This window comes from Orcinus orca, chromosome 20 (assembly GCF_937001465.1).
Source record: "Orcinus orca chromosome 20, mOrcOrc1.1, whole genome shotgun sequence".
NCBI lineage: Eukaryota > Metazoa > Chordata > Mammalia > Artiodactyla > Delphinidae > Orcinus > Orcinus orca.
In genome coordinates, this window is record NC_064578.1 from 49,619,731 (window position 1) to 49,644,588 (window position 24,858).

General features: G+C 53.0%; 1 protein-coding gene across 6 annotated transcripts; it reads right to left on the bottom strand.

Moving 5' to 3' along the window:
• Positions 1 to 658: 658 nt before the first annotated feature.
• On the bottom strand, positions 659 to 24,858 carry EML2 (EMAP like 2). 6 transcript variants are annotated; one of them, XM_004271157.4, is made up of 22 exons: positions 24,119 to 24,446; positions 21,320 to 21,538; positions 21,104 to 21,227; positions 20,819 to 20,923; positions 18,862 to 18,890; positions 18,526 to 18,655; positions 15,379 to 15,528; positions 14,617 to 14,686; positions 14,406 to 14,516; positions 13,255 to 13,350; positions 12,232 to 12,366; positions 11,266 to 11,365; positions 8,897 to 9,051; positions 8,616 to 8,741; positions 6,763 to 6,894; positions 4,539 to 4,606; positions 4,178 to 4,266; positions 3,844 to 3,941; positions 3,258 to 3,345; positions 2,599 to 2,694; positions 1,405 to 1,535; positions 659 to 1,079 (listed from the first exon to the last, which is right to left on the bottom strand). In XM_004271157.4, exons 1-22 carry the CDS (start codon positions 24,288 to 24,290, stop codon positions 954 to 956), a joined length of 2,550 nt encoding a protein of 849 aa, XP_004271205.1. In that variant the 5' UTR covers positions 24,291 to 24,446; the 3' UTR covers positions 659 to 953. The 6 variants fall into 6 exon arrangements, 5 of the variants coding, with proteins under 5 accessions (XP_004271205.1, XP_049559551.1, XP_004271207.1 ...); XM_049703594.1 differs by lacking the exon at positions 24,119 to 24,446 and adding an exon at positions 22,426 to 22,450; XR_004483905.2 differs by lacking the exons at positions 659 to 1,079; positions 3,844 to 3,941 and having other exon boundaries at positions 24,119 to 24,459.

The following is a 24,858-nucleotide window of genomic DNA, read 5'->3' on the forward strand; positions in this document are numbered from 1 at the left end:
ATGAAGTTAGGTTTCTGTCTCTTGCTACCCAGAATCCTCATACCCCATCTCCTAGACGTTGATAGTGTCATCAGTCCACTTCTCTGAAAACTTTCCTTGCCCTCTTTCAACCTCGTGGTTCAAGTGGAGGCTTCCGTGTTTTTACATATTCCATCTTCCTGGCCACAATCATTGGTCCAGGGTTGGCCTTCACCCAAGTGGAACCAATCACGGCAGGCCAAACAACAGACCACGTTGATAGATCTGCAGATGGGCCAATCATAGCCCTTCCCTGGGATTTTTGGACTTGGGGCTCAAGCTGCTGGGTGCCATCCTTCCGTGGTGTGGAGAATGCTGGTCCCAGAGAAACATGCTGACTTGCAGAAGGTCAGAGAAGGTATGGAGTACCTTGGTTGCCCTCAAATCCTTGGTTTGATGGCCCTGAAGGCCAGAGGGGACAACTGCCCTTCCTTGTTTGGCAATGTCGATCAATTGAGTCCTCCTCTGGCCTAAGTTAGAGCAAGCTTGGTTTCTGTCAAGCTTAAAGACGAATAAAGACCTGATAATGGTGTCTCATCACAGACGCTGTAATATATGCGCACCACACACACACCTCGTACATATACACTTATAGACACAATCTATGGACACACCATATACACAGACCCTGACACTCCACCTCAGTGCACGTGTTTTTATTTCCGGATGATATAAAATAATAAACTTAAAAAACACCCCAAACCAAACACCCTAATGGCTCCCCCAAAGCAATGTGACCCCTTTTCCCACCCCAATAAATAGAGACTTCTGTCTGTCAGTCCACCCTCCCACCCCCATAACCCCCTTTGCTATAGACATACTCTGGGTATATATTACTCTACTCGGCAATAGACATCTCCCGAAAATAGAATTCCAATACTGCCACCTGACTCTACCTGGGCCCCATGTTCCTGGGAACCCCCCCACCTGCCAGTTCAGACCACCCGCCACTGCAGCACGCTGGTGTCCTTGCCCCCTGTGGTCAGGGCCACACTGTCATCCCACAAGAAGGCCACATTTGTCACATGGCTGCTGTGTCCGCCGTATTTGTGGCTGAGAGCCTGTGATATGGAAAGAAGGAAGTGAAAGGAAGTCATCTGTCTTGTTCACTGCTGTATTCCCTGGGCCCAGGCATTCGGTAAGTGCTCAATAAATATTTCTTGAGTTAATAGGAAAAAGAACCAAAGATCTCACAATGCAGATGCTCAGAGCTTTAGCACTACAGACTTGGTAATTTATCGACTTTCAAGTTAAGAAGGGCCCCTGGGATCAAGCCACTGCCCTCCTTGTACAGCCGGTGAAACTGGGATCCGGAAAGGGCTGCCTTAATCCTGCCTGCAGTGCTGCTTGGTACCTCCACCCTGCCAGCCCCCCAGAGGGACTCACTCGAGGCTGACAGCAGGGGTAGCTAAACAGGTGGACTTTGCCAAAGTCATCAGCTGAAGCCAGCAACTTCCCATCATGGGAACGGGCCACGGCATTGATGTCAGTACCATCTGCTCCCTCAGACCAGATCCCTGCGGGCAAGATTGGGGGTGGCTGGTGGTAAGATGGCAGCTGGGGCCAGGGACCCCCAAGGCGAGTAGGCCCCAGCCCCAGCCTCCCTGCCTTTCTCTCACCTAGCCCATCTCTAGCCGGGGATGAGAATTGGAATAATCTTTTGGAAATGCTTATCTGACCCTATCCCTCTATAGCTCAAAGCCCTCCCATGGGGAATTCCCTGGCGGTTCAATGGTTAGGACTCCACGCTCTCACTGCCAAGGGCCTGGGCTCAATCACTGGTCAGGGAACTAAGATCCCACAAAAAAAAAAAAACCCTCCCATGGCCCAGGCTTCTCACCATGACCCCCAAGCTCTGCCTTGTCCCCCACACTGCTCCTGCCTTGTCCTTACCAGTGCTTCCCTTGAACTCTGCAATGATTTAGCCATCCTGCCTTCTTGTATTTCTCCAAATACCAAGCTCTGTCACCTCTAGGCTTTTATACATGGCTATTATTCCCTTTGCCTAGCCATTGCTTTCCTTCTTCACCACCCTAGAACCTAACTCCTCATCCTGCAGATCCAGTTTGGATGTCCCTTCCTCCAGGAAGCCCTCCCTGACTCCCTCCTAGGCTGGGGCCAGGTGTCCTCTCTGGACTTCCTTGTCCCAGCCCAGTCTACTCTGGGTGGTCTGGGGACAGGTCTCTCTCTTCCACTGGACTGTGAGACCCATGATGGCAGGGTCAGGGCTGTCGTGGTCACCACTGACTGGGTCTTAGCACTGCCCAGCTGGGCACACAGGTGCTCAGGGGTTATGTGTTGAGTGCATTAATGCCTGAATGAATGGGTGACTGGGACACAGGCTGTGTGAATCTCCCTGGGCCAGGTGACACCCCCAATTGTTCTCATTTCATTACAGTTCCAAGGGATCTGAGTAGTCACCTCACCCTAACCTTTTCTCTTATACAAATACTGCTGCTCACATGTCTAAAGGAATGAGTTTCCCACCTTAGAGGCAATAAGAGACTGTGAAAACCACCAGTCAGGGATGTTTCTTGGAACTCCTGTCCTCAGCAAGACTTTCCCCATTCCAGAACTTACCAAACACGCCAAAACCCAGGACACAGGTAGCCGTGGCCCATTCCACGTTCCTCACAGCATCTGCAGTAATGATCTGCTTACAGGTAGCTGGGTCCCCTGGGGCAGAAAATGGGAGGAGGTGTTCAGAGCAGAAAGAACTACTGGGAATTCCCTGGAGGTCCAGTGGTTAGGACTCCGCGGTTCCACTGCAGGGGGCACGGGTTCGATCCCTGGTCGGGGAACTAAGATCCGGCAAGCTGCGCGGCACGGCCAAGAAAACCAAAAACCAAAAACCAAACGGAAAGAACTACTGACTTAATTCATCCATTCCACAGACAACGGGCACTGAGGTCCGACACAGGAGGCTAATTCTACCTCTCCAGACTGGTGCTAGATCCTGGGTGGTGACATCTCAAGACGAGAGCAGGGGTATCTGCTTAGAAACCTGTACCCCAGCCATCCAACCCGGAGGGGGAGGAACTGGTTAAAAGTTGGGTCCACCAGGGAGGAAACCAGAAGCCAGGAGACCAGCCAATCAGATCAACCCCTGAATAAAACAGCCAGAGGAGAAGGGACTTGAAGCCCCTGCTTCCCCTTCCAGAACCCAGGGAAGGCTATGCAAATCGCACACGCAATAGAGAGGCTGAAGGAGGAATGCCTTTGGGTTTCAGAGAACTCACAGTACAGAATCTCGTAGTCCCCAGAGTTGGTGACGAAGCAGCTGCTGTCCTGGGCCCAGTCCAGGTGGGTGATAAAACTGGAATGGCCCTGCAGGGGAGGGAAGGGGTGGAGTTAGAGCTGGAGCGGGTAGGATCAGACCAGGATGGGTGGAAGGCAAAATACAAAGGTAGGGTGAAAACACAGGGGGTCTCGAGGAAAGATACACAAGCCTTTGGAGTGTGGGGACGGGGCCACACTATCATGGGCGGGGCCAGACTGTGATGAGCGGGGGCTAGACAAATAGGGCTTAGAACACAAGGGGGAGTTTAGAACAAGTGGGCAGAGCTAGACACGGAGGGGCGGGCTTCGAATGCAAGGGGCTGGGCTACACAGAGGGTGTGCTTAGAACGTGAGGGGCGGGGCTACACAAAGGGACGGCCTTGAAACACAGGAGAGGGTAAATGTGTGGGCGGGGCTAAAACTCCTTGATGTGACCAGGGCAGTCAGTTGAGTGTTGAAGCTGTGCGCCCTTGAGGTAGAAAACTGGTTAATTCTGCACCCCCTGGACGGGGTGGCGGCGCGGGCTGGGGGCCACTGCCCACTCACCGAGCACTTGCCCAGGCGGCTGACCTTGCGGCCGCCCTGGTCCACCGTGTACAGGTACACCAAGTTGTCGTGGGAGCCCACAGCCAGGTACGCCCCGTCTGGGGGAGGGGGAGGGGGCTATGAGGAGGCACCCAGGCTCTACCCCTCCTCTCTCAGATTCAGCCCCCCACTATCCCAGACTCCTCAGTAGTCCCAAGTTCCATCCCTGCCACAGGCCTGGCCCCGCCCTTAGGCCGTGCCACATAGACTCCACCCCTTCCCCCTGCCAGTAACTCTGAGCTTCAGTTCCCAGGCCTGGCCTCTCCAAGGTCCCCTCCCCGGCCCCGGCCCTTACCTGGAGAGAAGCTGACCACTGAGATCTGTTCATTCCCATCTGTATGGATGGCCACCAGGTCATGGGTCTCCGTGTCCAGCAGCAGCCATCTTTAAGGAGAAGGCATGGTGGGAGAGGAGGGGTGAGCTGATCTGGTAGAGAAGGGTGGCAATCTGTGGGGCCTGAGGGAAGGACCCCAGAAAAGATTAGGGAGAGAGGCTGACTCCAGAGGAATGTTGGGAGATCAAGGCCTGGTAAACAGTTGGTACCTAATTATCATTCTCTGTAAGCTTTGGGGCAGTAGGGAAGGCAGGGGGAGGTGATCAAGGGATAGTTCCTGGGGGGCGCAGAGAAGCCCTCCCCAAATGCCCATCAGCTTTACCTGCCAGTCGCCGTGCCAATGGCCAGGACACAGCCACTGGGGTGGAAGCCAGCAGAGTAGGCCGGGTCCTGAGGAGGGAGAGAAGAGGAAGGGCTGGGAGCTGGGGTCCCCCTTCCATCTGGCCCACACTTCCCCAGCCTCAGAGGCAACTCTCAGCCTGGCATGAGGGCTCTCACCTCCCACTGCTGCCCTCCAGTAACCTGCTGATGCAGATGCTCTGGAAACCGCTCTCCTTTCCTTTAACATGTCAGCTCGAAGAGAAAATATTCCTCCTTTCACTGTTGACTCTGGATCCTTTTTCACTCCTGTTTTAACCTCCCACAGCTTTATAAACCCAAGATGATTTCCTTAGGGACTTTTCTACTAGTGAGATCGTTGGGACAAAGGCTATCCATATTTTTAAGACTTTTGATATATCATGCCAATTTGCTTTCCCTTATAAAATTATATTGACTTATCATTAGGCTTGTCTGAGTGCCTGTTTCCCCATATCTTTATCTAACTCCTAGCACAAAATTTTTAAATTTCGGGGGCATTTGGTTGATTTGCAGGCAACAGAGCACCATGGAATCAGAAGTGGTTTGAAACTGTGGCCCTGACACTTCCTCGTTATGTGACATCAAATAACTTTCCCCATCGTGGCCTTGGTTGCCCCACACGGAGAACATCAATACACACTCCCCAGGACTGTTATAAGCAAGGTGTAAAGTCCTTAGAATGGTAAGCTGGTGAGTAAGACGGGCTACAGGAAGCACTGAATAAAGGTCAGCTACGATTGTAATTACGAACGGCAAGTGATGTTACCTTTCTGGGCCCGTTTCCTGATTTTACCTTCCTGTTTCTGGGCGATCCATCATCTCTACTGCCTTGTGGAGGTTGGGGTGCGAGGGAGTTAAGAAGACAATGTGGGTAAAGTGCTAAGCCAATGTCAGGCATGGTGGGCAGACTGCCCGAATCAGAATAACCCGAGGGAGCTTGTTCTTATTATAAATTGCAGATTTCTGGGACTAAACTCAGACCTCCTGAACCAGACTTCCCATGCTTGGGGCTCAGGATTCTGTGTTTCTAACAACTCAGGTGGTTCTTATGCCCTGGCTAGAGAACTGCTGTGCTGAGCACAGGTCCTGGCATATAGTAGGTGCTCAATTAGGCAGCCAGAGTGAGGATTATTATACATGGCCCTAATAATTTCCAGGGTACACTATCCCTGACTCCTAGAAGTTCAAAGGCCATCAAGTGTTCCAGGATCATAGGTAACCCTGGATTCCTGGAGCAAAACCTCAAAGGGTAGTGTGGGGAATATGATGACTGACCTTCTACTGTCCCATACCCCACAGGCAAGAGAGCTTAAAAACTACATTGCCCAGAATCCCTTGTAGCTAGGGTTGGCTGTGATTTGGGTCTGACAATCAGCTGCACCATTGTGGGCTCTGGAAGGTACAAGGTGGAGGCCCCGCTCTGCCACTTCCACTGATCAGCTGGGTTGTGAAAGCAATAGCATTTGCTATGCTGGTGAGCAGTCACTAGCCTTAAAAGGCAAGGGCACAGAGTATCTGTTTTTGGCCAGTGTAAATGTAGCCAGCATTGGGTCACTCTAGAGCAAGATAGTCCAACTGAACCTTCTGCGATAATGGAGATGTTCTTTATCTGCACTTTCCAATATGGTAGCCACTAGCCACATGTTTGGAATGTAGCTAGTGCAATGGAGAAACTGAATGTTTAATTCTACTTACATTTAAAGTTAAGTTTGAAAGTAATTATACCCCAATAAAGATGTTAAAAAAAATAAAAAAAATAAATAAAAAAAAAAACTTAAAAAAAATAAAAATAAAAAAATAAAGTTAAGTTTGAATAGCCACATGTGTTGGACAGCGTAGCTCTAGAACCAACACTTGAGTGACCACAGCATCCTGGTTCCTGGATTGCAGTTACAATGACAGCATTTTCTTGAACTCAGTGGTTCCTGACTCCCCACCTTCCTGACTGTGGCAGAGGCAGCAGCTCCTCTGGCAGGTCAGTTCTGTGGTGCTGTTCTGGGCTTCTGTCCAGTCAAGAACTCACTCCTCTAGCACTTCCAAGTGAGTTTGTAAGCACCCAGTTCCCTGCATTAAATCTCCTTCTGCTTAAAGATGCCAAGTGTGGCTTCCATTTGATGCACTGAACCCTGACACACTGAGACAAGTCGTTCTGTTAGAATGGCGTGCCAAGTCCCCCATCCCCTTACCTCGATGATCCTACTCCACAGGGGCTGGTGGGACTCCACGCTCCACAGATGCACCAACTTATCCTGACCACATGTCACAAATTGTCCCCGGCTGGGGTGCGTGGCCAGGCCCCATAGCTCTTCCACGTGGCCCTGGCAGAAAGGAGAGATGACAGCACGGAGACTGCCAATCCAGGCCTTTCCTCTGCATCCCCCACCTCCCCAAAGTCTGATGCCAGAAAGAAGTGCTGGACTAGCCCCAGCAACACACTCTCCCAACAGGTTACCCAGGGAAGACCCTTTCCCCAGTGTTATCTGAAGGAGGCTGTGATTGGGCAGACCCCTGCCCCAGTGTGGGGCTCAAGGCAAATGTTGCCCTTCCCCCCAGGTCTCTGCTTTCCAGTGTGCACAATGGGAGGCAAGAGACATGATGAGTAGGAGCTTGACTTTGGGAGACAGATGGCGCCCAGCAGGCTGTAGGAACCCATGGAGGGTACTCAGCCTGGTGAGTCTGACTGCAGCTCTCTCTTATTGACTGTGGCAGTCACCTGGGCAGATGACTTCTCCTTGGAGCCTCAGTTTCATCTTCTGTAAAATGGAACCAATCACTGTATGTGGCTCATGGCATTTTTCTGCTCACTCACATTATGGGTGGAAAGTGTGAATAGATGGAAAGTGTACGAGGCTGGTACAAAGTGCTCACCAAATGGAAGTGGCTGACTATTATCAGTAGTGATAACATGCACTATTAATATATAATTAAAGTAATTAACAACAATAATCAACAGAATTATAATTATTGATATTAGTATAATGATTAATGTTAATAAATAATAGAAAGCTAGAAATATATTAATAATATAATTAATACTAAATAATATTGATACTATTATTAGAGGTCTTTAAGGTCCATTCTGGTCTTGGGACCCCTAGGAAATCCCTCTAGCCCTTGTTTTTCCTCATCTTCTTCCATGGAAACAAGAGCCAGAGGGGGGGAATCTAAATGCAGCTGCTGTACGGATCTCAGCTACCATGTAAGAGGTAAAATGCATGTCAGGAGTGAAGGAAGGGGCGGGGGGTCACTGAACAAGAAGTAATTTTGGCCAAGACTCTTTGAGCCCTTACTCTGTGCCAGGCACCATTCTAAATGCTGTGCATGAATTGACTCATTGAATCCTTACAAAACCCCATGAGTCAGTTCTATTATTCTCCTGGTTCACAGAGAGGCACAGAGAGGTTATTCACTTGCCTCATATCACACAGCGAGTGAGCGACAGGGCTGTGCTTCGATCCCAGGGTTTTTTTTGGCCGCACCATGTGGCTTGCAGGATCTTCCCTGACTACCAGGGATCGAACCCAGGCCCCCAGCAGTGGAAGTGCAGAGTTCTAACCACTGGACGGCCAGGGAATTCCCCCAGTAAGCTGGGTTTTTTACTTGGATGTGTGGTAGGGTTCTGGCCCACGAGGATGAAGGAATGCGCATCTGAGAAGACTCCAGAGGGTCTTCCTAGATCCTTGTAGCTGAAGACCTGGGAGGTGTGTGGCTCAAGGCCTGTGTGACAACCTGCCAGGGCACTTACAGAAATGGACACCAACCTGACCAGCAGGGGGCAGCACAGCTGGAGCAGGGTCCTGGGACCCCTCTGCTGTGCTACCAGTTAACCCATTGCTGGACCATGGGGTGTTCTGGGGTGGGGTTATGTGTCAGGAGCAGTTAAAGGGAAGGTAAGTGGTGTTTACCAGGCCAGAGGATAAGGGATGGGGCAGGGAGGTGAGGTGAAATGGGAGTGGGAAGAGAGGAGGAATGAATGGTGCAGAGGAGAGAAGAGAGGCGGGTGGGGAGGGAGCAGGGCAGGTGCAGAAGAGAAGCTCACCTGGATGAGCAGCGAGAAGCCAGTGTGGACAGAGCCCTGCAGGATGGAGTTGCGGGTGGTCCCCACGTACAGCGTGTCACCCCGGCCCTCCGCTATGGTCCGCACGGGGCCGAAGTCCTCGGGGACCTGAGTAGGCAAAGGGGGGTGGGGGGCAGGCAGATGAGTGTAGGACACACGCAGAGGTGGGGTTGGGGGGTGGGGGAGACAGGCTGGGAGAGCAGGGTCTAGTATTAGTGGGGTGGGAGGAGGTATCCTCACCTTCATGAGCCTCTCCCCCTCACCTCCGCCTCCTGCAGCTTGCTGTAGTCGGAACCCCAGAGGATCACCCGCCGATCGCGGCCCCCTCCTGACACCAGCGTCCCGTCCCGCAGGGCGCAGAGCCCAAACACGCCGCCATCGTGGACACCCAGCAGGGCCTGTGTGATACGGTTCCCACCTGCAGGGTGGCCAGGGGCAGAGGTCAGCATGGGGAAGCTCCCCCATACTGACCCCAGAAAACACCTCAAACTCTCAATCCTACATCCAGCCATTCACTCACCTTTTCTTCTACCCAGCCTTCCACCCACCCATCTACTCAACCACCCATCTATTCAAATACCCTATCATCCATCTAATAAACCATCTGAAGTAACATCTACCCATCCACCCTTTGATCCTAACCCTAACCCACTTACCCACCCATTCATCCACTCACCTATCTACTGGTCTGTCCATCCATCTATCTACTCACCCATCCAATTACCCATCCATGCAGCCATCAACGCCTCCTTCCTTCTATCCATCCATCAATCCGCCTCTCATCCATTCATTCACCCTCTCTTTCATCTGACTACCCACTCACCAGTCAATCCATCCTTCTATCCAAACATCCACCCATTTTCCATTTTTTTTCCTATCCATCTACCCATTCACCCATCTATCCACTCATCTGTCAACCTAACCATCTGTTCATCCATCCATTCAGTCAACAATTATTAAACTAGCATTGACTCTGGGCCCAGCCTCATGCTGGGTGATGCTGGGTACTGATGAAGGCAACTTCAGATCTTACCCTCACAGGGATCACAGTCCAGTTTCAGAGACAGACCTACTACCAGTCAGTGACGACCCAACATGGCTGGGGCTGGGATGGGGAAACCCAGGAGACTGTGGGATCCCAGAGTGGGCACCTAGCCTGGTGGGCCAGGGAGGGCTTCCTGGAGGAGGGGACAGCTGAGCAAGGATCTGAAGGTTGAGTAGGAGTTGGCTAGGACAACAGAGGGTAGAAAAGTGTTCCAGGCAGAAGGAACAACATGTGCAAAAGGCAGAGAGAACATGGACTATTTAGGAAACTAAAGAAATCTGGTGTGACCAAGTATAACATGCAAGGGACAAGAGAAAGCAGGGCCAGACCATGCATGGCCTCATTGAGGAATCCGGACCTTGCAGACCTCAGTGAGGAATCCAGACCTTGTTCTGAGGGATCTGAACTGTGTAGCAATGGAAGGGTTCAGCAGGGGAAGGATAGGGTCAGATTTACATTTGGTTCTGACAACAAACTGAATTGGAGGGGACAAGACTGAAGGCCCGGGAACCAGGGAAGAGGCTGGGGCAGGGACTAAGTGGAGAGGAAGAAAAAGCAACTCTCTTCAATTCCATCCTTCCAGGCTCAGAAGTGCTGCCACGTGTACATACATCCTTGTGTCCACCTATCTTTCTAACCACCCACCCACCCAACATCCTGTAGCCCTGCGGGCTGGACCCAGTGGTGGGACTGGAGATATGGGAACCAATCAGACCAAGTCTCTGCCCTCAGAGAGCTTAGAGTCTGCTGGGAAAGACACACTGCCAATTATTCAGAACTTATTCTCAGCTGTCTAATCTCAAGAAAAGCTCAAAACAACCATGTGAGGGAGAGAGTATTATACCCATTTTACAGATGGGGCAACTGAGTCTCAGAAGGGAGATGACTCTCCCAAGCCCACAGAGAGCACACAGCACTGCTGAGACCTGAACCCAAAGCCTGCCCAACTCCCAAACCCACTCCTCACCCACTACCCCAAGATGAATGGTTACCTCAGCCAATGGATTAACATGTTATGAAGAACTGATTGTTCCAGGAAGTGGTTTGATAACTGAATAAACTCATTCATTCATTCATTCGTAACTTTACAGTAATCCACTGCCTGGGAAAAGACCCAGTCATTTATTAACACAGTCATCCGTCCTGGGGACAGCCATTCATATATTTAATTGTTCACTCACCTAATCACCCACCCATTAAGGACAGCATATTCATCTACTCATTCTTCTATTCACTGGGTAGGACAAACGCTTCATTCATTCATTAACTTATTCATTCATTCATTGCTCTGGAACAAACCACCTCTCCATCCATCCGTCCATCCACACTGGGTTAACCCATTCATTTATAGCTCAAACTTGATCGCTGCCATGGGATTTGCAGAGGACAAGGGGAGGGAATAAGTGAAGATTTCATGCAGGTGGGGATACTGGAGCTGAGCCTTGATGGAGGTGTTAGAATTGGACAAGTAATGACTTGTATTGTATCGTACATTCCACATCAGCATGCTCCGAGAAAGGGACGCACAGCCAAAGGGAGTCAGGGAGGACCGGGTTGGGGAACCAATCAGGGGGGGCTGACACTGACCTTTGCCCCAGACATAGAGGTTCCCCCCAGAGTCCCCGGTGACCACATCGCCACCCTCCAAAAAGGTCACACACAGCACGTACTTCGGTTTCTCGTGTTTCTAAGGTGGGGGAGAAGGGGAAGGTGTCAGAGGGTCGCCGAAGCCGGGAGGCCTCCCAGAGCTCACCCGTCACCCAGGACAATGGTCCAGGGGATGCCCTCCATGCTTTGGGGAGCGGCCCTGTGGGGAGCATCCTCATCTCCAATCCACCTCCATGGAGTGTCACGTCGCCTACAGACCACTTTCTGACCCACCCCGGACCCCCTTCCTCCCTCCTCTCTCTCCTCCCTGACTCCTGTCCCAGTCTCTGTCCTTCGTTCCCCTGCTGTCTTCCGCTTGGATTCCTCTCTCTCTGTCCCTTGGTCTCCCCCTCTCTGCCCCTGCCCCTCTCCTCTCCTTCCCTCCCGCCCCCTCTTCTGTCTGTCTCTAGGTCCCTCACCCTGCCCCGCCCCACCCTCTTCTCATCTCAATATCTCCATCTTCATATCCATCTGAGCCTGGTGTTCTCAGGGCCTCCCCTTTTGGGGTAGAAGCCCCAACTCTCACCAAAGGCAAAGGAGCCCTGTCAGAGGTGTGCCTGCATCTTCTCTCCCAGGCCCTGTGCTTCCTGCTGTTTCTCTCTCTGTCTCTCTCGGCCAGTCAGCCTCTGACCTCGGTTTATCCAGAATATTGACAACCGCAGCAACCCATGTATTGAGCATCCACTATCTGCTAGGAGTCGCTATACTCTTCATCCCACGGAATCCTCACAACTTCAAAGAGTTAAGGTGGATCACGCCACTGGTAGGGATAAGGGAACTGAGGCCCCAGCAGGCAATATCTCAGCATCCCTACAACCTCCAGCCCCTGGGGTATCTTCTTGTCTGCCTGGGTGTCCCTGCCAGCCTCCTTCAGGGCCAGCCTGTCCCAGTACCCCTGGCACTCACCTCAAATAGGCCCTGCCGTTTGCTCATGCCGCCTCCTTCTAGGTTCCAGAAGTAGATGTGGGATTTCCCGCAGGTGATGAGCACGGTGGGGTCTGTGGGGTGGAAGGTGGCCACCAGCACGGCCTCACTGGAGCACTTTAGGGGGTGGGGGAGATTCTGAATGAGGACCTCAAAGCCATCAGGACCACGATACCCAACCCAGGAAGGACTGCCCTATACAGCTGTGTGGGCTGTGCGCTTGCACGCCCAACTTGCCTGTACCTCTCCTTTACGGGCAAACTAAAGTACAGGAAGCAGGGCCAGCCAGTGAAGCATTATTGTTTTCTTCATCAACATAATGGCAGGCACGAGAGCCCTTACTTTGTACCAAGCTCTGTGCCAAGCACTTAACATCCATCAACTCATTTAACCCCACAGCACCCTGTAAGGTAAGGCTCATTAGCACCTCCCATTACAGATGATGAAGTGAGGCTCAGAGAGGGGAATTCACTTGCCTAAGGACACACAGCCAGGTTGTGTCCAGAATCAAGTCACTGAGAGCCCAGCCTCTCAACTACTTCTCTTTCCCCAAACCATGGGCCCCAATCCTAGGTCTCTTGCCCCCAGCCCAGAATAAGCACATGACCTTGGGCAAGTAGCTCTCCCCTCTACCATGCCTCAGGTTCCTCATCTGTAAAGCAGGTTATCTCCCGGAGATGCAAGTCAAGGTCTGTCTTGGACATCGCAGGACAGCAGAACCAGCAGCCACCTTGTACCGATCCTCCTGTTGGGCCTGGTTTGCCCACCCCATATGCCAACATCAAAGCCAAATTTTCCCTACAAGGAAGATGCTACCATTATCCCCATTTTATAGATGAGGCAACTGAAGCTCCGAGAGGGCAAGCCACTTGCCCAAAGTCACACAGCCAGCAAATGGCAAAGCCAGGACTTCAACATGAGTCTGATTCCAGACTTGTGAACACTGAGATCTGGCCAATCCCACAGGGAGACCCCAAGGAGAGGGGATAAGAAGGGTTACCTCACCTTGACATCTACCACCTTGGTCTCCTTGGCCCAGTCCCACACAGAAAGCATGTGATCGTTGGACTCATCTACCGCACAGAGGAGGTTGCCCCCATTCTAGGAAGAGGAGAGAGGATGGGGGAGGGGCAGGCGGGTCAGGATCCACCCCCTCCCTCCAACACCTTGCCCACTGGGGCATTAGCTACTCAGGCCTGTTTCAAAGGCCCTGACCCAAGTCATGTGAAACACATGAAAATATACTCCCCGTCCAGGGCCACACACATTTTAAAGGCTGTTTATAATTTTCCTTTTGAAATGACTCCTCCCTAAGAATTTCCTCTAATTTCCCCTCAGCTACAATTTCTCTGCAAGTAGCCCGAGGTCAGGAATTCTTACTGAGAGCCTCTAATCTGCATTTTCCTATGGAATGACTTTTAGGGCTGTGAAGTTAAACAGTTAATAAAGTCGGGATGATGTTGCTTTTTTATACCTGTAGTTAAGTGCAGGTTAGTTTTGATTTTGCAAAGTTTTCCTTTCCCCCACATTTTGGCAACAAAATAGCTTTATTTCCCCAAAGTTCTCAAGTGTCTCCTCAGGTCTCAGAAAACCTGTGAGGTTCTTAAACTGTCTATGGGATGACAGGTTGTTTTTTATTCCCCGATCCATTGCAGCCAATACTCTGGTAAAATACAGTAAAACTGTAAAATATGATTAAAAAAAAAAAAAAAAAGCCCACCACTCACACACTTGGATGTTGTGTGAATGTCAAATTGCTGGACAAATTCCTAAAGGCTAACTCTCGATTTCTGTGCTTATCTCCTCCATACCTGCCAACACCCACTTAGGATGGTACTAGGAGCCAGGGCTGCCCTAGACACAGGGCTTAAAATGCCTAAGGGATAAGGACCCTTCCAGAATGAAAGGTGGTGTGAAAAAATAATGCAGAAAGCGTTAACTGACGTACAAAGGATCACTGAGGAGTTTCTCTGCGGAGCAATCAAGACATATGGTCCCCTCATAAGGGCTAATAGAGCAGGCCCGTGAGGCCACAAATGTGGGCACACAGCCTGGAGGGCCAGGGGGCGTGGCCAGCACCTGTGACGCCATGATGAAGGTGTGGCCTCCAGCCCCAAGGGGCGCCCGGGGCAGGCGAGGGACGGCACAGGACTTACAGATTTGGAAAAGCCCACACAGCACACAGCTCTGTCAAACACCCCCAGGCCCAGTACGTGTAAGGTGGAGAGGGAAACGGAGTCCCAGACGCGCACGTGGGGCGGCAGTGGCTGCAGGGAAGAGAGAGGCCGGTTACCTGGGGGGCCCAGATTCCTGACCCACCCACGACTCCATCCCAGTCTCCAGGTCCTGCTCCCTCCACTCTGTTACCTTCCCCTCCTTAGTGGTGCCTGCCACCTGTCCAGTGGCGATGGTGACCATATCAGGGTGGACAGCCAGGCTGAGGAGAGAGAGGGCAGATGGACAGGGCTCAGCAGGGGGGTGCTCGCAGCACCCCAGGACCCCTCCCACAGCAGGCCACAGTCGCGATGCCTGATTATTCATTCCGCAGTTTGCTTGAATGAGTTACTTAGTCAATAAGCACTGATTCAGCTCTTCAGTAGCAATAAGGGTATACTCTCTGGGTACTCTGGCTCAGAAGCAAGACTCAGGCCTGCGGTCTCTAACTCAAGTGCCCAGAGGGCTCAAGCCTGTACCACAAACGGCCAGGAGAACACACCCATTTAAAAGGGCTGTCAAAAATAAAACAAAATAAAAGGGACTTCCTTGGAGGTCCAGTGGTTAAGACTCCACGCTTCCACTGCAGGGGGCACGGGTTCGATCCCTGGTTGGGGAACTAAGATCCCGCATGCTGTGCGGTGAGGCTAAATATAAAAAAATAAAAAATAAAGGGGCTGTCACCACAGGGCTCCAACACACTGTGGGATCGTCTGGGGTGCCCACTTGAAGTTTTCAAAAGAAGTGAAAAATTCAGGCATCTGAGTGAATTCACCGACATTTGACGTATTGATAATCAATCCACATTTTTTCCCCCTGAATTCAGCCTGTTGGCCAGGGAAGGCCTGGCCCCACCCACCTCCCCTAAGAGTGTCCCAAGCAGGAAATATTTGGCATCCTCCTCCCAGGCCTCACCACTTGATGTCATCATTGTGTCCCAGGTAGTGCCGCTGCCTCTGCTCCTCCACACTGTATAGCACAGCCACAGAGGCCACGAAGTACACTATCTCCCCTGTGGGCAGCAGGTAAAGGTTGGCCCGGCAGTCTCGGCCACGGTAGCCATAGCTGGAGGTGCCCAGGGGCTGGTTAAAGAGCCTGTTTTGCATTGCATCTGCTGACTGACTCCCAGATGAAGGTCATCAGAGCTAGGTTGTCCTGTTTCCACTCTTACCCCTGTGGGAGGTTGAATGATGGTATCCCCCAAAAATATGTCCACCAAAATATTAACCCCTGGGAAGTGTGAAGGTGACCTTCCTTGGAAAAGGAGTCTTCGCAGATGTAATTAAGGATCTCAAGACGAGATCATCCTGGATTATCTGGATGGGCCCTAACTCCAGCAACAAGTGTCCTTATAAGGGACAGAGAAGAAAAGACACAGACACAGGGTGGGAGAAGGCGGTGTGAAGACAGAGATTGGAGTAAAGCAACTATAAGCCAAAGAACCCCAAGGGTTGCCAGTAGCCACCAAAAGCTGGGAGACAGACAGGGGCCTCTTCCTCATCTCTCCATGGCTCCCGCACCTGCTTCAGGTCTCTACTCAACTGTCAGCTCCTTGGAGAGGCCTTCCCAAGCCTCTCCCAAATAGTTCCCAGCTATTTAAAACTGCAAACTGGAATTCCCTGGCAGTCCAGTGGTTAGGACTCAGTGCTTTCACTTCCGCGGCCTGGGCTCAATACTTGGTTGGGGAACTAAGATCCCACAAGTCGCGCCACAGTCAAACACAAACAAACAAAAAAACTGCAAACTCACACACCCTCAACTGCCCCCATCCCCCTCCCTCTTCATAATCCTGCAGTACATTCATCAGCATCCCACACGTTATCTGTTTAATTTATTTTGTGGCTCCCGAACTACAGTGTCTGCTCCAGGGGGGCAGGGACCTCTGTCCATTTTGTTAACTGATGTACCCCTTGTGACCAGATCAGGGCCTGGTACACAGCAGACATGAGTTCAATATTTGTTGAAGGAATGTGACCCTCCTCTGTTCAGAACTTTCTGTGGCTCCCCAGTTCCCCTAAGACAAAGCCCAAGCTCCTCCACTGGCCTGGTTTGCCCCTCCCTGGCCTTAGCAGGGCTTCTGCCCTCCTTTGCTCTCTGACCTTGGAGTTTCTCAAAACACTAAGATCACTACTGTCACCCAGGTCTTGGCACTAACCTTCCCCTTTGTCTAGCACAAGCTACCTGCCACCCTTCTCAGTTGCCCTGTCCTCAGATCAAGCTTCAGGCTCTCTTCCTCCGCTAGATTCATCCCACTTATCTGATCAATTTGTTAACGTCACCTATTCCTTAATGAGACTATCAGTTCCACAGTGGCCAAGACTGGGCTGTTTTGTTCTCTTCTACAACTCCTCCTCTGAGAAGCCTTCCCTGATGCCCAGGCTGGGTCAGCTGCCCTCTCTGGGTTCTCCCATCCCAGCCTGAGTTGTCATTGTCACGGATTCTGTCCCCACACTGGACTGTGATTTGGGGACTGTTGGAACCCAGCCCTTAGCCCCAGAATGTTCAGGAAACATTTGAATGAATGTCGATATGTGTATCCCGACCCCACAGAAACTGCTTCACCCTGCAGCCATTTGGGGCTGGGGAATGAGGCCTATACTGACTGTTGCTATCTCAATTGCTTTTCTTTTGATGCTCACTTATCAAGGCCAGCTTGACATGACAGCATGGTATTCTTTGACTCCCGCGAATATTTCCAGCTGCCTTAAAGAGGCTCTGGGCTCCCACATTCCTCCCTCCTCCAGAGCAGAAACCAAGGCCAAGAGAGGAAGACAGGGACTGGGTCCCTAAGATGCTGATCCCAAGCCCCAGTCTGCATTTTGGGAAAAGCCTGGGGCTCAGAATCAGAGCTCTTGCCTCAGATCTGCTGACTCCCTAGAACAGGGCTTGATATCCCCTCTCTTTTTTTAAAAAATTTTATTTTATTTATTTTTTTATATAGCAGGTTCTTATTAGTTATCTATTTTATACATATTAGTCTATATATGTCAATCCCAATCTCCCAATTCATCCCACCAGCCCCCTCCCCCCTTGGTGTCCATATGTTTGTTCTCTACGTCTGTGTCTCTATTTCTGCCCTGCAAACCGGTTCATCTATACCATTTTTCTAGGTTCCACATATATACGTTAATATATTTGTTTTTCTTCCTGCTTGGTCCCCTCTCTTGACCTCAGTTTCCTCATCTGGAAAGAAAGGGTAATAGTTCCCAACCTGCAGGCCTCAGAGAGCTCTCGGAGGCCACTTGTTGTAAAAATATATTCTCAATCCTACAAAAGAAAAGGATCATATTATTCAACGTATTTATACTTGAAAGAGCTTTGAACAGTGCCTGGCATATAATAAGTGCTCAATAATGATTAGTTATTATTTTAATCAATCTCTGTTTATGGGGCCCATATGATGAGCACATTGTTTCACAGCCTTATGAATCTGAGATCACGACACCCATTTTTCAGAGGAGGCAACTGAGGCACAGAAGGGCATGGTGACTTGTCCAGGGTCACGTAGCCAGCCAGAGGCTGGGCTGGGGTTTCAACCCATTTCTGCCAGGCTCCAAAGACAGGGTTCTTAACCATTATCAACTTCTTCCATTTCTCAAATACACCAAGCTCACTCTGACCGCAGAGCCCTTAGACCTGCCGTGCCCTCTGTTCTTCCTAGGCTGGCCCCTGAATGTCCGATTCTCAGCTCAAATGCCCTCTCCTCAGAGAAACCCAGTTACTCCTCTCACTTGAGCTTAGTTTACTGTATTCCCAGACTGTGTGAGCTCAGGGAACACAGCCCACATGCAGACGAGGATCCGACAGATGGAGGGCGCTCAGCAAACATTTGCTCCTTGAATGAATCATAAAAGGTCATGTCAGCTAACCTGCCTTCCTCTGCTCCCTCCAGACTCCAGTTCTTCCTGACCCCTAAAGCCACAGAGGCCTGGAAAGTCCCACCTTCAGTACAAAGACCCTCCCTCCAGCTGAAGTCCCACACCAGAAAGGCTCTGGTCCCTTCCAGGCTGGGGGCGGGTGGGTTGGGAGAAGTGGGAGGAAGAGATTAAAGCAAAAGGATACACCCAGTCCAGCTTGAGACGGCGGGAAGGCAGCTCGGAGCGTGTATCCAGGCTGTAGCTGGGTGCCAGCTCGTCGGGGATCAGCATGAGCACAGGGCGGCCCCTCAGGAACATTTTCACGGAGCCCTCCTCTGCCAGAACACCCCAGAGGTCAGGTGCTGACACCAGCCCCCAACCCTATTTCCTTTCCCCTTCCGACTTCACTTTTTTACTTTTTTAATTAGCAGAGGCGGGGAAAATGAGGCCAAAGAGGCAAAGGCCCAGCCAGTAGCCAGGCTTCCTGACCTCCAGCTCTGGCTTCTCACCCCAGGAAGCCCCACCCATTCTCCCTACTTACCCATGCTGAAGATAACTTCTTTGGTTTTGCTGTCAGGAAAGGGAAAAAAAAAAAAGAAAAGAAAAGAAAAGAAAGAAAGCCCTAATTAGCAGGCAAGTCAGAAATTGGGAGAAACCACTTCCCCACCCCAGCGCTCCCCGGAGGTATTTGATGAAAAATGGGGGCCGAGTAAGGAGCGGAGCGCTGCCTCTCTGCAGGCCGTGTGCTTTGCTCGGTTGATCTTGCAGAGCCTAAGACACAGGCCCAGAGAGGCAGTGATCGCCAAAGATCAAACAGCACGAAGTGGCAGGGACGCGATCCTGAAAGAGGAGCGTCACAGGTACCCCTCCCACCTAATCAGCACGGTTCTCCCAACGCTCCCCACCCCCAGTCCCACAGAGCCCCAAACTTCAAGCAGAGAGGGAAGAGGTGAGGGTTTAAGGGAAGGGGCGTGTCTCCAACTCCCTTTGCTGACGGAAGGTGGTGATGCCCGCGGGTCTGGGTCCCCGGAGAAGGGGGAAACCTGGGATCCAGATCCCGGTAGCGCGAGGAGGAGGGGGGTGTGCGAGAGAGTCTCACCCAGCTCCAAAGCTACTCATGGCGGCGGCTGGCGAAGCTTCGGGGCCGGGGGTGGAGCCGGGACCGGCTCCGCCGCTTCCGGCCCTGGGAGGCGCCCACGCCGCCGCGCCCTGCCCCGCCCTCCACCGCCAACCCCGTAGCCGGAGGGTCACACTGGGTCTCAGGTCCCTGGCTGTGGGTCCTGATACCAGGCTCTTTTTTGGGGGGAGGGAGAGTGTTTTTTGAGAACATGGACTCGGGGACGTGTCTGCCTGAGTTCAAACCCCAGCTCTGCCAGTTCCTAGCAGTGTGGACAAGTTGCCAAACCTCTTGCCTCGATTTCTTCACTTTTAAATTGGGGATAATAAAAATACATACCTCCCGGGTGATTGCGAAGCTTAAATTAGTTAATTCATGTAACATGCCTTGCGTGGTGCCTGGCACATAGCTTCTGTACGTGTTTGCCATTATTTCAGTGAGGTTGAAATGTGTGATTTTTGACTCTGGTCCTGCCTTAGTCTGGTCCTGCCTTAGTCCGGACCCGCCAAGCCCTGACCGCGCCCACTGCATCAGGACTCCACACTCAGGTTTTTACACCGCCCAGACCTTCAGTGTGGCCCGGGCTCTGGGAACTTGACCACGCCCAACATTCTGATCATACACACCTCTCCTTCCGATCCTGCCCCTGAACTGACAGCTCTCCATGGAACCGCCTACCCTCCTCAGGTCCGGTTAAACTTCAGACCGTGACCACTTTCACCTAGAGTCCCTTCAAGCCTACTGATATCTGCCCACGCCCACATATGACCACGCCCAACTTTCAAACCACGCCCATTTCCACCTGGCAGCGCCCCAGGCTCCCCGCCGCCCAGCTTCTTGCATCGGACACTACGGCACCTGGTCTTAGCCCATTACCCCCACCCCAGGTTCTGATTCTGCCCTGGCTAACCCTCTGGCCACACCCTGAAATTCCAATCACTTCCCTCCCTCTGATTACCCCATTTCCTGCAGAAACTCCTCTGAGGGTCCTGCCCTGGCTACATCTCTGAGACTCAATGGGGACTCTCCCCTTTACCTTAATAGCCACGCCCACAAACCTGGCTCCTCCCTAACTTCTACTCCGGCTCATCCAAGAGACGCTAATCATCCACGTCTCCTAGGTTCTAGTCCAGCCCCTTAATGCTTTGACCACGCCCCTCCGTGTTGGTTCCGCGTTTCCATGCCTCGCAGTTCAACCACGCTATCTCAAGATTGGTCTCTCCGAGCCTCCGGCACTGTTTCCGCATTCTGAACTAGATGACCGCCCTTTAGGTTATCAACTCGTGGCCTGGGGCATCACCCTAAATTCCCCATCCTTTTCCAAGCCTAACTGGGGTCCTGGCCCCACCCGTTGTGTCACGACCCCGCTTCGGACACCTACCCTTCCTTTTTGGCGCTACAATTGCTGCTAGAGGATGTGGTGCGGCTGCGGGGGTCCTCGCGGCGCACTGAGGCGAGGCGCTCTGGTGACAAGTAGCGGCGGGCACTGCGAATGGAGAGCACGTAGGTAGGGGCAGAGCCCGCGAGGCCAGCAGGCGAGTGCCGGAGGCAAGAACTTCCCCGGACCTTCCACTGCTGGTGTTCGGACATATGAGTCCATCCGTTTCCACATAAACAGCCTCCGAGGTCTTGAAGGAAACTGGGGATCCTGGCTTCCGTGACTTACCTGCGCCCGGAGGTCGCCTCCTTTTTGGGGGAGGATGGGGACGTGGCATAGCCGCCCACGCGCCGCGGGGGTCCCGAGCCATTGAGGGGCGTCCTAGTGGGAAGGCCTTTCAAGAGCTGACACACTAGAGGAATGGGGTTAGAGGACAGAAGGGGGTGAGTGTGAGGTCCTGGCCCCAGTCCCTCCCATCTCACCCCTCCAGTTTAGTGAAGATACCCGAAGCTGTGGTGCCTAGGCGCGGAGGCGCCCGGCCCTTGGGGGTGCCCCGCGCGCGCAGAGCAGCGCCTTGCTCCTCGCATGCCCGCAGGCGACGCAGCGCGTCAGCCAGCGCGGCCTTTAGGACCGCCAGCTCGTCTTCCTGCAGCTGCAGCCGCTGCTCCAGCGCCGACACGCGGTCGTCCACCTCCATCCCGCTCGTGCCCGACAAATTGTCATCTGGAAGGCAAGGGAGCGCTGGCTGCGGGGGGCCACCCAGGAGCTACAACGCCCGAGGTGAGACGTCCCTCCAGCCTTCCCTGGTCTAATCCTGGGGCCAGCCACGCCCCCTTCCTCTCCAGTAACCTGGGGCTGGGACGCTTGGATGTGGGCCAAGAAAAGGGGAAGGAAATCCCCATAGCTCTCAGCCCTTGTCCGCACACTCCTCTCTGCTGCAGCGCCCTGGAGGCGTGACCTTAGGGAAGTCCCTTCCTCTCTAACCTTCTAAGAGACTACGAATCAGGAGCCTCTCGACTCTGGTTTTAAGATTCTATGACTAAGATACTAAATACATATGAGTCATATCAACATTTTAAGGATGACACCAACTTTTCGCTAGTGAAACCAACATTCTAGAATTGATTTCCAATATTCTCTGACAAATATCAAGATTTTATCGCGGGTACTAACATTCCCTCTCTGTTTCTAAGACTTTCCAAGCCATAAAGGTCGTGCCTGGTCCCTCGCCTTCGCATTCCCTCCCCACCTAGGGGTTCGACACACGAGCCTGCTGCAAGGACAGAGTTTCTGCGGCCCCTGGCGGCAGATTTGGGAGTTGCAGGCAGCGCATCCAAGACCCGAGACCCACGGAAGGGAGATACCCGCGGGGATCTGACACCCAAGCTTTCTTCCCCGACCCGAGCTTCTCCCGTCTATTCCCCTCCTTTATTTGGCTTATGTACCCCATGCCCCTGATTCGGCTCTCCCTCTCCCCTCTAGGCCATGGGTGCAACCGAATAACTCCTCCATCTCCCGCGGGGGCCCCCCCTCGCCCATTTTTCCCGAAGTGGGAGGGGCAGAGGACCAAGGTGGTCCCCCCTCCCCCCTCCCTCCCAGACCACTCATACCCAGACTCATTGCTGGCAATAACCAAGAAAGCCCTGGCTCCCAGTCGGGTAGAAGTAAGGTTGGTACCATTAACAGGAACCGGGCGTGGAAGTAGCACCTGCCATCCCCTGTCCGTAGGCCGCCCCGCCCGTCCGCTGGGCTCCGCAGTGCAGCCGTCTATCCCGTCCCTCCCTCCCCTCCACCCCCCGCAGCCCAATCGCCTGCCTGGCCTTGCCCGCCCTGTCCCCCACCCAGCTCCTCTCTGGTCGGGTGCCTGGACCTGCATTGGAAGGTGGGGGCCTCCCGAGGTCTGAGGGAGAGAGCTGTCAGGACTTGGAACTCATAAGAGGAGGAATCTCAGGGTCCTGTTGGCAAAACGTTTTGCAAAAGAGGAAACTAAGGACGGAGGTTGGGGAGTGTGCAGAGATCACCAAAGGTCAAACAGCCAATAGGTGAGGTGCAGGAGGGCCTGGTCACCTCCTTGTGCCAAGACCCCTCTTACCTACCATTAATAATACTACCCCCCCAAATGAGATCTGTTATAGGGAGCTTACACGTGGCAGGCACTCTTCTTGCAAAACACTTAGCACCTCACCTGGCTCTGGTTATGTGCTCAGTAAATCCAGAATATAATTAACTGTTATATGGTACCCAGTGCTCCCAGCAACTCTAGCAGCTGTAGTATTATACCCATTTTAGGAGGCAAGAAGGTGGAAGGGGACTGAGACCTAGAGAGATGAAGGTGCTTGTGCATGGACACACAGCCTTTCAGCAGCAGAACAGGTACATGACCCCAGGCTTAGGCACCCTGTCAGCCTGCCTCTTAGAGGGGCAGAGGACACAAAATAAGCATTCTGGAGCTCTGCCAACTCCAGTGGTCCCTGACACTGTGCTGTGTGCCCAGGGGAGTGAGCCTCCAAATGGAAGACAGTTCCTTCTCAGGGCCCCTGAGTGAAATGGGGGAGCTTTCACCTTGGCCCTTCAACCCCCATCCAGAGAGCCAGCTGCATTCTGAGGCCTTGGCCTGCCCACCCCCCACCCACCATGACTCAAGTCCTCCGCTCCCTCCTGACCATTCCCCCACCTTCGGCATTTTTGCCCGGAAACCAGCCCCCACTTCCCACTTCTCCCATCCCTCCCTCCTCCCCTCTGCCTCCAGCTTCCCTCATCTGGGCCTGACACCCACAGTGACCTTTCTTGTATTGTACCCATTTGTCTAGGGAGAAGGGATGAGTCCTAACGGGTGGGAGGGGCGGGGCCTGAGGATTTGGGGGGGTATAGTCGAAGCAAAGTCCTCTGGTCATCCTACCCAGTCCCACATCCAGCCCACAAGCCAACACCAAATACCACTCTCCCCCTAATCTGTCCCTCTGCTAGGGAGAAGGGGGAGGGTCCCAGAGGACTGAGAGGGGATAGGGAACGCAGAGTTCCAGACCTCCAGGCCTCCCCCGCTTCTGCCCCAAGCTCCTGAGGTTCTGCTCCTTTCTCTCAGTTCAGACACCTCCGAAAAAGGGGAGGGTTGAAGAGGGTGGGGGACTAGGATCAGGGCTTTGGGGATCAGGGAGCTTGCTCTAGGGTCAGTGTCCTGCTAGGGGAGAAAGGAGAATCTTCAGCAAGGGGCCAGGATGGGGACTTGGAAGGAGGAGGTTGGGGCAGGAGGAGATAGGTCCAGCCCTGGGCGGGGCCAGGGTCGGAACTGAGGAGGGGTCTCACCGTTGCAGTATTGAAGCAGGGAGGATGTGTCGTAGAGGCCGCAGAAGGCCGGGCCGCGCTCCGCCATCGCCCCGCCACAGCCACCGCCAGCCCCCCCGGCCCCAGCTCGGGTCTGGGCTCCCCCCCCAGGTCCTGCCTCCCGTTGCCATAGCAACGCCCTTAGTTCCAGCATCCCCGGCTCGGCCTGCCCGGCATCAGGCGGCCGACGCCGGGCCTGGCACCGGGGTCCTCCCCCAGGATGCTCAGAACGGGGGGGGGGTGTCGGAACACCCCCTGCCAGGCCCCCCAACACAATCTTCGGGCCGGGATTGGCTGACCCGAGATCCCCCTCGGTACTGTCTGGTCCCGCCCACAACAGGCGTGTATTCTCTTTAGACACCCCCGCCTGTTCAGGACCAATGAGAGCCTGTCGCGCAGGCCCCCTCCGCCAATAGGGGTGCAGAAGGTTTGGAAGGGGCAGGGCCTTCTCTGCTTTTCAGCCCGAAGCATAGCCCCCGGCTCTTAGAGGAAGATAGGGTGGAAGAAGACACTCCACACCCCGCAAACCTCCCTAATCTTTTATTGGATTTTCGAGAAGCCACCTTGCAAGACTAGAGCCTGACCCTAGAGTCTCAAATCCGCCCAGATATCCACTAGCTCCGCCCTGGAACTCTTATTCTAGCTCATTTCTTAGAACTCTTGTTTATTCTATCTACGCCCGCCCCCAGGGCTCTTAACTCCACCCCCAGAATCCTGAGGGG